This window comes from Felis catus, chromosome A3 (genome assembly GCF_018350175.1).
Source record: "Felis catus isolate Fca126 chromosome A3, F.catus_Fca126_mat1.0, whole genome shotgun sequence".
Lineage (NCBI taxonomy): Eukaryota > Metazoa > Chordata > Mammalia > Carnivora > Felidae > Felis > Felis catus.
The window spans coordinates 58,755,443-58,767,450 of NC_058370.1; the positions used below are offsets into that span (position 1 = coordinate 58,755,443).

The window sequence follows — 12,008 nt, forward strand, 5'->3', positions numbered from 1 at the left end:
GGTTTTGGCTCAGGTCATGATTTCATGGTTCATGAGTTCGATCCCTGTGTCTGTCTCTGTGCTGACAGTGTGGAGCCTGCTTGGGATTCTCTCTCTCCCTGTCTCTCCCTGTCTCTCTCTGCCCCTCCCTGGCTTGCTGTCTCTCTCAAAAAATAAATAAACATTAAAAAATTTAAAAAATGGAAGTAAATAATTGAGGCTTTGTAGAGAAGTCCAGAAAATGGACATTTTCATACATCCAGAAGTGAAAGAACCCTTCTCAGTGTGGTCCTCTCACACCTACATCTGACCCACTGAGGATTCTTGCATAGACAGGCTTTCTGCCCCCACTCTCCTGCCCTGACCTGTTTACTGAATCAGATTCTCTGGATGTAAGACTCAATCTAAATTTTAAAAGCAGGTCCCAGGAAATTAGCATTTCTACTAAAGTTTAAAAATCACCGCTGTAGGGATCAAAATGTGCCAGAGGGCAGACCAGTTAGCAGGAGGCGGGAGGCCCAGAGCTCGAGAAAGGTAAGGAGGGTGCCTGCTTGGAGGGGTGGTCTCCCATGGGTCAGGAGGGTGTCTGTGCAGGGAGGGCAGCAGGGAGTGGAAGGGTGGAGCCGGGGCTAGGAGCAGTGTGTGTCTTCCCGGAGGCACAGGCAATGAAAACAGCCAGATTCACACTTGGTGTTAGTTAGTGGAAGAGTAAGACGAAAGCTAATTGTAAGCTGCAGGAGCTACCCACACCCCAAAGGAGGTGGAAAGATTTTACACACAGGGGAACCATCAAGTAAGTAAACACGGTAAGGACAGGGGAAGCCTGGTTTCTCACACCACAGGAAGGGGTTTTTTACACGTAAACGGAGAAAATGAGAGTGAACTCTGGAATTGGATTGCAATTGGATATATCAACATGAACGTGTGGTTTTCAGTACATAGACTGAGAAAAGAGCATAGGGGTGTGTGTGTGTGTGATTTATTTTTTAACTTCACTGTCCTCTTTTTTTAATGTTTGTTTGTTTTCTAGAGAGGGGGAGGGGCACGGAGCGAGGGGAACAGAGGATCTAAAGCTGGCCCTGTGCGGATAGCAGAGAGCCTGATGTGGGGCTTGAACTCATGAACCCCATGATCATGACCTGAGCTGGTCAGACGCTTTACTGACTGAGCCACCCAGGCTCCCCGGCCCAGCTGTCCTCTTTCCTTCTAAACCCTCCTCTTTCATGTTATGATAGGCAGTGAGACTAGGTCAAAACCCTAGGGAGACCATTGGGTTCATTAAATTCATTCCGTACTTTCTGTAGACACAGTGTTGCTGAATTTTCCACCACCATGTCACGAGGGTGCCTTTACCTCCTGCTTCCACTAACTTTATCTTTACCTTCTTTTAAACCCCTGCTGTCAGTCTCCTCCAGGTCCCTCCCCCTGCCACTCACTGCCTGGATGCAAAACCAGTGCCCCCTGGGATTTGTTATAGTTGCAGGTGCCAAAATGTGTTCTGGCTGCAAGTACAAAACGCGTTTGCTTAAAATAACAATAACAACAACCTTTTAAAATAACAATAACAACAACCTTTTATCATCTTGGCTGCACAAGTATTTGGAGTATTGGGGCATCACATCAGCTTATTTCCAAATGGTTTAGGGGGGAAGAAATAGTTCATTGTACTGTACTTTTCAACTTCTCTGTGAGTTTACGGTTATTTCAAAATAATATTTTTTATAAAAGGTCATCAGCCTATTATTGCATCTGCATTGTTGCAAATGTTCTTCCCAGTCTGCACTTGGTCTTCGAATTTTTATAACATTTTTAGATATGAGTAAAATTTTTATTTTTATGAAGTTTATTTTTTTTCATGTTTATTGATGTGTTTTGAGAGAGAGAACACACACATGCCAGTGGGGGAGGGGCAGAGAGAGAGAGAGAATCCCAAGCAGGCTCCAGCGTGGAGCCAGATATGGGGCTTGATCTCACAGCCATGAGATCATGACCTGAGCTGAAATCAGGAGTCGGACACTTAACCGGCTGAGCCGCCCAGGTGCCCCGATTTTTATGAAGTTTAAAAGAAGTGGGCTGGGGCACGTGGGTGGGTCAGTCGGTTGAGCATCCGACTTCAGCTCAGGTCATGATCTCACGGTTCGTGGGTTCAAGCCCCACGTCAGGCTTTGTACTGACAGTGCCTGTGTTTAGGGTTACACGTGAGAGAGAAAGCAAGTCAGTAAGCAGAAGGTGGAACGTGATGTTCCCTGTCCACTCTGTCTGACTCTCAACTTGGTTCAACACTTGTAAGCCTGCTGCAGGAATGGAAATCTCCCCCTGAGCAGATTTGTTTCGGAGGCCCGCAATTCTTTTGACGTCTCACAGAGACAGAGATGCATAACGCCTTTCTTTGTTTCCTGATAACAGCAACCGGCATTCACTGAGCACTTGCTCTGTGCAGCTGCTTTATGTGTGCAGAGTTGTTTGCTCCCCCCGCAGCCCCACAATCAGAGCACCGTCACTGTCGGCCCCCCTGACGGTGAGGAGACCGGGGTTTGAGAGGGCAAACAGCCCATGAAGCACCACAGCTCATCAGCAGCCCGCCAGGGATCCGAACAAAGGAGCCTGGTGCAAGACTGGGCTGCCCCTCTGTGGAGATGGCAGTTTCCTGCCTTCCTAAGGCTGCCCCAGTCCCCATCCTTGGCTCCCTGGCATCCGCCTCTGGCTTCAGCCCAAATGAGGCCTGGAGTCTGAAGGGCTGGATGACCTGCCCAGTGATACGCCGACTCTGGAGCAGTGCCCTGGGAGGGACACCCCCTGATAAGAGCAGCTGTGTCGTGACCTCTCCTTTATTTCTGCAGACACCCAGTTCTGAGGAAGTGGCCTCGTCAGTATGAATGGTTCTTTATGAAGATGAAGATAGAACATATCTGGCTTCAGAAATGGTATGGCGGAGTATCCGACATTTCAAGGGAGGAATACTTCAAGGCAGTTCCAAGAAAGGCCTGATGCAGTAAGAGGAAAGCGCTCGGTGTTTGCGTGAAATGAAAATCTTTTAAGTGCTGCTGCCGACGGCGACTGACCGCTGACTCTTCGTGGCCAGGGTTCGCAGCAGCCCTGTCATCCTCACAGCAGAACGAGAGAGGGTGGCCAGGGAACCCTGTGCCAGACTGGATATTAAAGTGGTCATTTGCAAACTCCCAATCCACACAGGTACTCACATAGATAGCCTTTGTTCATATCGTATTCACACCCGTCTCACCGACTTGAGAAACATTGTTGGTTGTCAAAGTGACATGTTGAGACAGTTGCCGTTCCATTCCTTAGGACAAAAAAAAAAAAAAAAAAAAAAAAAGAGGTATGTGCAATGTGATTGCACTGTATTGTGAGAGTGCTTTTGTTGCTTGCTGTGCCCAAAGCAGTCTTGATTCGAAACTCACTGCAACCATGAAGGAACTAAGTGCATCACACGGTCAGTCTTGAGTTTGGGGTGAGCATGCAGGACCGTTTGTCTCCGGATTATCCATCGCCATGTACTGAACTGCAGGTGCGCTATGAAGTCACATTTGCTAGAATGTATCGGTTACTTATGAAGCTTTGGTGGCGCTGTAACATGAAAATGGCGTAAGAACACAGAGTCTTGTGCGCAGCCCTATCTGTGTAGGCAGGCCATGGGAATACACTAATGAGGTAGGACAGCCTCAGCAACAAGCTCTCCAGACCCCCACTGCTAGTGCTTCTGACAGAGGGTTCCCTTCTCTCAGGCATGAGGTGTGGCATCCAAAATAAGAAGTGTCTCATTCTGTGGTATGTGGAGAGGAGAGGGGAGAGGCTGAAGAGGGGAAGGAAACAGGACAAAGTGTAAGAAGAGGAAGCAAAGAAGTCAGTAATTGAAGGCACACTCCCTGCCCAGCTTTAGACCAGGCCCTTGGCAAGATCATCTCATTTAAGCCTTATAACCAGTGAGATTCACATCATCATTGCTACTTATAGATGAGAAAACTGAGGCTCAGAGAGGCTAGGTCCATGCCCCAAGACCTGACTCCAGAACTCACTGCGCACGATGGATAGAGTGGTACTTAGATCATTTCCAATCTTGAGAAAAAGACAAGAGAGTTACTGAAATGCACAGGTACTCATTGAATCGGCAAAATCAGTAAAGTGATGACTAGCCTGCCTGTGATGATTTGTCACTGTTAACTACCAAAACAAACAAAAATTCATCTCTGAAATTTGGTTGTTACTACAGATTTCAAATGTTTCTACAAATTATGTGCAGGAGCTCCTGGTTTTTCAAGAAACTACATTGTACCTGAGTACACATCTAAGGCCTCTAAGGACCTATGTGTATATATCCAAGACCTCTTATATTGAAGTCTATAAAGCATCAAGCAGTACCCCATTTTCTGTCTTTTCATAATGGCCATAAACCCTCTCTGGTGGGTTAGGTACATCGTATAACATAAAAACGCAACACTATATATAGGAAATATACATTTTTAAAATAAGTAAAAATGTTATTAATGATCATATTTTTGTTTAAAAAATTAAGACATGAACAGAGTTTGAGACGTCAAAATATTTTTAAGTGCCTTTTACTAAAAGCATAGTAAGATGCACAGAAGTCTTTATTTGTCAAAAGTCAATTCTCAGAAGAGTTCCTAACAATAGCAATTTCTAATATATAAGAATAAGGTAATTTTGATGGTATTTCATACTTCTGAGTTTAAAATTACTGCTATCACCAATTTAGAGGTAAGAGGGGACAACTGGAAGGACAGACCACATACTCCATAAGTCAACCTCACACCTTAATTCTTTGAGCATCACTACCTCCTGGTTCTGTCTTATGAATAATATTCCTATGCTAAGTTTGCTTTTATAAGCAGTTTCCACTTAGCTCATTAAAGGCCTCTCTGTTGCTTCAAGGGACTTTGCAGTGTGGGTGCCATTTATAACCACTGATGAATGTTATCAGTTATTTATCCAAATTATAGGAAATGAACCCTAGACAGGTTGGATGATAAGAAAAGTGTTGAAAATGCACTTGTTTGAGAATGATGGGCCTCATTCAGGCCAGTGCATTTTAGCAAATCTCCAGACATTTACACTGATAAAAATGTTTAAGGCTGTGCCAGAAGTTCTACACATGGCAATAAAGCAAGAAAAAGAAATTAAATGCATATGATTGGAAAGAAAGAAATAAAAATATCTCTGTTTACATATGACATGATAGAAAATTCCAAAGAATCTGTTAAAAAGAAAAGAAAAGAAAGAACTCGTGGGTTCAGCAAGATTTCAGGATATAAGATCAGCACACAAAATATAATCATATTTCTAAATATTAAAGATGAACAAAGTGGAAACAAAAATTAAAAGCATAATATCATTTATAATCACTCTGAAGAAAATAAATACTTAGGTATAAATTTATCAAAACATGTATAAGATCTAAATGCTGAAAATTAAAAGATACTAATGAAAGAAATCAAAGATCTAAATAAATGAAGAGATATACCATGTTCATGGATTGGGAGACACAAAATAGCAAGGATGTCAGTTCTCCCCATATTTATCTATAGATTTAATCCAATTTCTATCAAAATCTCAGCAAAGTTTGTAGACATATTCAAGTTTATTCTAAGAGTTCCAAGACATAGGCCTTGGAATAACTAAAACAATCTTGTAAAAGAAAAATAAGTAGGAGAAATCACTCTATTCAATATAAAAACTTATTATGTAGCTATAGTAATCAAGATAGTATGGTATTTATTGATGGAGGCACAGACACATACATCAATAGAACAGGATAGAAAATCTAGAAATAGATCCACACAAATATACTCAGTTGGGTATACTCCCTCTTCAATGGAGGGAGAAGTCTTTTCAATAAATGTGTTAGAGCAATGGGATATCCACAGGCAAATAACCTCAACCTACCTGTCACACCTTGTATAAAAATTAACTCAAAATGGATCATAATTCTAAACATAAAATGTAAAACTATAATTTTTTTTTAAAGTAGAAAATCATAGGGACCTAGGGTTAAGCAAAGAGTACTTTCACACCAAAAAGCATAATCCATAAAGGAAAGTTGGATAAATTGCACTACATCAAAATTTTAAACTTTTGCTCTGAAAAAGACCATGTTAAGGGAGTGAAAAGACAGGCTACATACAGACTGAGAGAAAAATATTTGCAAGTCCATTTCCAACAAAGGACTGGTATCTAGAATATATGGAGAACTCACAAAAACTCAACAGTGTTTTTTAAAAATCCAATTAAAAAATGGAGAACATATACAGACTTTTCACTGAAGAGGATGTACAAATGGCAAATAAGCCCATGAAAAGATACTCAATATCGCTAATCATTAGGGAACTGCAAATTAAAACCGCAATGAGATACCACTAAGCACCCATCAAAATTGCTAAAAATGTAACAACACCAAATAATAGTAAGGATGCAAAGAAACTGGATCAGTCTTATATAGCTGAGGGAAATGAAAATGGAACAGCCACTCTGAAAAACCATTTGGCAGTTTCTTATGAAACTAAACATGCAGCTGCCACACCACTCAGCAATTGCACTGTTGGGCATTTGTCCCAGAGAGGTGAAAACGTATGTTCACACAAAAACTTGTACGTGAATATACATAGCAGCTTTATTCATAATATTCAAAAACTGTAAACACCCAGATGTCCTTTAATGGGTGGCTGGTGAAACATATGATACATCCGTGCCATGGAATACTACTCAGCAATAAAAATAATTTCTCATACAAGCAACAGCTTGGATGAATCTCCAGAGTATTATGCTGAGTGAAAAAGTCAATCCCACAAGGTTACATACTGCAGAATTCCATGTATACAACATTTTGAAATGCAAAATTCTAGAAATAGAGAACAGATTAGAGTTTGCTAGGGAGGAGGGTGGAGAAGGAGAGAGGTGGGTAACACACAGGATCCTTGGGATGGAACATTCTATATCTTGACTATACCAGTATGAAAATCCTGGTTGTGATATGGTATAGTTTTGCAAGATATTACCATTGGGAGAAGCTGGGTAAAAGGCAGACAGGATCTCTTCGTATTATTTCTTACAACTGCATGTGAATCTACAATTTCTGCAATTATCTCAGAGTAAAAAGTCTAATACAAATAAAATTGATGGCTTAGCTTACTTAATAAGGCATTTATGCTACATCTTGTTAGTCCCCAGTGAAATGAAGAACTGAGCCATGTGCCAAAATCTAACAGAACAGACAACATTAGTTTACTTTTGTCAACCATCAACCTATGCATTTGTGAAAGTGATAGAAGATTTAAGTTTTCTAAATGTATCCAATTTAACACTGAATACAAATTAATAAGAATTCAACAAATCTCTGTATTGGTTTTACATGGGACACTTAGAAGGGGACAATATCTTCAAGTTTCTGACATAAGCATGTTGAGTAAGCTATAGGTTCATATAGGAATCTAAGTCTCCACATACTGATTCTCCACTGATATTTATAACAAAGAACTATATTTCCTTGAATCTTCCTGAAATATTCTTAAATATTCTGGGAAAGTATTCTTCTTCTGTTTCTGTGAATAGCTATCCTGATCCCCACGTTTATTTACAGTGATTGTACAAATCTATGATGGTGACACAGAGTATAATTCTGATGTTACTTGCTTCAGTATACCTTGTATAGGTTGACTCATTATAAAAGAGTTATTCTTTGGTTGAAATGTATTTCTACAATTTTTCCAGAAAATCTGTATTTCATTTTCAATAATTTAGCCATCAAATTCTGTTCTGAAAATAAAACTTCTCTGGAATAATTTATTGATGCATATTTGATTGCTATAACAGCAATTATAAAACTTGAATTATAACAAAGCTATGGTTTGTCTATGCTATGTGATGCATGTGGAGTGTGAAATCTATTTTCAACACTAGATATGTCTATTTAACCAAAGACTATTTCATTCTTGACATGATTCTCGTGCTCAATTAAATAAAATTATGATATTTGTGTACAGTCCTTTCATATAATATTGCAAATTGACATTACTGGATTTCTAAGAAAATAGATGCTATTAGAATAAATCAGCAGTTAAATTTCCTATAGAAAGGAAAGAATCTGCAGGGGAGCTTTGTTGATGTGATTTTTTAAGGCTCTAAGTACAATGCACTTAATTGGCAGACTTGAAAATGCTGATGTAGCCACACTTTGGTGTTGCCACTCTTAGAAGTCTTTGCCATTTTTAGCATACTTGTTGTTCCCAGACTTCAGGGCTATGAAAAAGCTCCCTTTCACTGCTGAGAAAACATGCCTAAGGAGTCCCACATGGAGTGTGCCAAAAAATGGCAAGCTCACAAGAATGATCAATCCTGCAGCTTCCACAGACCACCCACCACTATTCTGGCTTCCCGGAGATATTCCTGTTCTCCATTTAGTAACCACTTGGCCAATTTACCCACGATTGAAGGTTCTCCAGGACATAGGTCTTTCAGTGGTGGAATCCAGAAAGTCTGGGCAAACTGAGATGGATTGGTCACCCACCTGCATTCGACCTCAGGCCCCCATACCCTGAGCAAGTCTCCTGCAATAACCCACCTCTAAAACTGCATTCAGACCTTGAACCACACCCTCTCTCCTTTAGCCTCCTGTCCTTCTGCCAGAACCCTGAGGTTCTTTATTCTCAGCGTCTGACTCCCTTACTCAAGAAGGTGACCACAACATGTAGGATTACATGGAGAACAAGGCCCTGCCCTCAGGAAGTTTATGTTTTGTAAACAATAAGTAAACAAGCAGGTTTTTAAACCAGGTAATCTGGTAATGTCTGTAGATTCTCTCCAGCACTTCGGCCAGTATCCCCAATATCCCCACTGTTTTCTGTTGGAACCACATGTCAAAACCCTGCCCTGGATAAATTCACTGTCTGTCTCTGCAGCCAAGTGTTAACAGGGAAAACCACAAGCACACAATTGGTCACACCTTAGATCCAGGGTCCAGATCCTCACCTGGGCCCTCCACGCTGCCCAAATCCCCCTCGGGTGTTTCCCATTCTCTTAAGCAGCTGTCAGACATCTCCACAGTCCAGCCCTGGGAGCCCACACCCTTGTTCCCCTCCCAGAGAACTCTGAACCCTTGCGATGAGCACTCCCTCGCCTCCTTTCAAAATGTCCTATTCCCCTTCCCTTCTCCTGGCCCAACAGCCTCCCCTGCTGCAAGGTTTCCCAGCACTGCTGCGGGATGCAGTCCTGAGCAAGGACAGGCGTTAGCGGGGTCGAAGCCAGCACCACGGAACAGAGCGAGATGAGGGGGGAGCTTCCGGTGTTCTTTAAACGTGGCTGGTATGCGGCGTCATGAGAAGTAAACCAGGGAAAGAAGGAAGTGAAGTCAGGAGAGGCTGATGCAGGGAGAAGCTGGACTAGCTGTAAGGGGACCCAGTGAAGCAAAGAATAGCTGTTAACCTTAAAAATAAAACTGTCAGTTATTTTACTATCAAAAATGGGTTTGTTCAGAAATAGAGAATGGCAACTCGGAACAAGCAAGCCATGGCAAAATCATAGGCAAACCCACAACACAACACAAAGGACAGGACCTGTCATTCATAGAGGAGTGGGAGAAATGGGGGGGGGGGGGGGGGAAGGGGCGGGGGAAGGTGTTTGTTTTAAACGAAATAGTCACAGGTGTAAACTGGGAGTTCAAAGTGCCGTGGCTTTCATTGGCTGAGTTGTGACAGTCTCTCATTGGCTGGGCTGTTGGAGAGGTGAGGAGAGAACCCTTCCTCCCTCCTCGACCTTGAAGCCCCTGAAGCCGTAGCTAACTCAAGTATCCACGTGTAAGGTAAGTGTTCCTGTTGGGTCTGCAGTTGACAACCAGTGGTAGGGCGTTAGAGCTCCCCCTGCTGGCCTCCTCACGCCATTTTAAATGAGGTTTCCTTTTACCAATTTTCACAGCTGCGGAGCCAACTGTACTTAAGCCAACCCGAGGGAAGGCCGAGTCACTATAAATAGGGAGATGTGTGAGCTAGTGCTCTCTAGAGCTGAGCTGTCAGTGATGACCAAGGCCAGGCTGTGGCTGTGGGAGAGGCAGCTGGGGTGACCAGAAGATGGTGGGTAGGGTGAGCCAGATGCCTTGGACAGTGAATGAACAGTAGGCAGGAGATGGGGCGGTGCCAGCAGAGGGGAGGGAAAGAGGGCACCTGAGCCCACTGGGGAGTGCCCACCATCTTATTGTCAACGCTTGCCGAGACTAACTTCAAGTGGTGAGCTTTAAAGGAGCGGGGCTGTTTTGTCTTCTTTTAGTAGAGGAGTAATGATGGGTAAAGCACTCCTAACATAGACTTTGAAACCATTGTTTCTCAGCTTTGTGAATTCGGGAAATGAGTGAATTTCTTGAATCTCAGTTTCTTCATATGCAACGTAGGGAAATTATAAAGTGCCTGGCTCATCATAAGGGTTAAAGAGATGGTGGCATCATGTCTTGTGATTTTCACATTATATATTAGTCATTTGTTTATGTGTCAGACTCCTCCTGTGACCTACTTGAGGGGGCTGATTTCACACCGTACCCTGTTTATGGCTCACGGTAAGTGCTCAACAAATGTTTTGGCAAGAATGGATGAATTATCTGTGGGCTTTGGGCCAGAGCCCCTCCCCAGGTCACATGGGTACCTTTCACTGACACATTTCCTTTATTCCTTCTCCTGCTGTGACTCACCTCCCTAGCCTTCTTGCCCCTCGCTGAAGTCTTGCATCCTCCTGACCACTTCCAGATAAACTGCTGACCCTATCTGAGCTTCCCATGCTACTTCTGGCTTCCAAACCTGTATTTTCACTACACCCTGGCAAGGAATCTCTCCGCCACCTGGTGGCTATATCTGGGAACTTCAACTTTCTCAGAACCTGGAATCCTGGGAGAAAATCCCAAATTCAGAATGCAGGATCTAGGCCAGAGAGAAACTGTGGCCCTGAGCCACCAATAATGACTGTGGTGTACATACATTCACACCAAACTCTCCCCTTTGAAAACATACACACAAACGTAAATGTTTTCCCCGCACATGATGACAGGTCACAATACTTTGTGACATTTTGATAGTGATTTTTAACTAAATATTTAATTATTTCAATTATTTTAAATTATTTCTAAAATAATTAATTACAGAAATTCCTGGAATTTAACCCTTGCTACAAGCTAGGGATTTTACATACTTAAAAAAAAAAATCTCATTTAGTGTTTGTATCTGTCCTGCAAGGAAGAAAATGCTTCAGTGTTCCATGTGGAAACCTGTACTTCAGCAAGCTCTTCAGATGTGCACACTCCTGGGGACCTGTGGGTACTAAAGCCAGGACTGTCTGACTCCAACCTCCTCTCCCTCTTCCCAGTGCTGTACAGTTTTTCTGGAAGGACCCAGCCATCTCTATACAGTTTTCCTTCCATTCTCCACCAGGGTGAGTGGCTGTCCACGCTGCTTCCAGCAGATGCAAGGACCATGAATCAGTGGAGCATTTCCTGAGTGCCAGGCCTGCTACGAGCCAAGCCATTGGTAAGGCGTACCCTGTTTAGTCATTGCAGCAACCCTGGGAGGTGGGCCCTCGTCTGATGGCCAAGTGAGAAACCGTGCCCAGAGTCAGGCAGCCAGCAATTGCCGGCCCCTCACGTCCATGCCCCGAACCACCACCAGTATCAAATTGTGATCAGTATCAAATTTTTATTTGGATTCGATAATACAAGAACAGCAATGCAAATGTGCCTACAGCCAGGCAGTAGGACCTTTTGCCATGATCCCCACCTCCCTCCCAGCCCTTCCAATGTCTTTGTAGCTAAATCCCTGCTTTAATCCCTGTTTACTGGAATTATCTAGAGTGTTTGTTTGTCTGCTTGGACACTGATTAACACCTTCTAACAAGAAAGAAATGTGCATGGCATTGATCTCTTAGGTTCTCCTGGCATAAAAAACATTTGTTGTCGTGATTCACATTTCCCAAGTCATACAATATTTTAATTACTTTAAAGATTGTGCTCTAGATCTCTCCTACATGAA

At 42.7% G+C, this 12,008-nt stretch overlaps 1 protein-coding gene across 2 annotated transcripts in view; it reads left to right on the forward strand.

Annotated features, from left to right (window-relative positions):
* CREG2 (cellular repressor of E1A stimulated genes 2) overlaps nt 1-7,990 on the forward strand; it is a 36,224-nt gene extending 28,234 nt beyond the window's left edge. Inside the window, exon 4 of one of the 2 annotated variants that reach the window (XM_023251565.2) lies at nt 2,820-7,990. In XM_023251565.2, the coding sequence (XP_023107333.2) occupies nt 2,820-2,967 (148 nt within the window). In that variant the 3' untranslated portion in view covers nt 2,968-7,990. Of the gene's footprint in view, nt 1-449; nt 902-2,819 lie in introns of those variants that run through there. The other variant, XM_045054056.1, reaches the window with a different exon arrangement.
* The last annotated feature ends 4,018 nt before the right edge of the window (nt 7,991-12,008 follow it).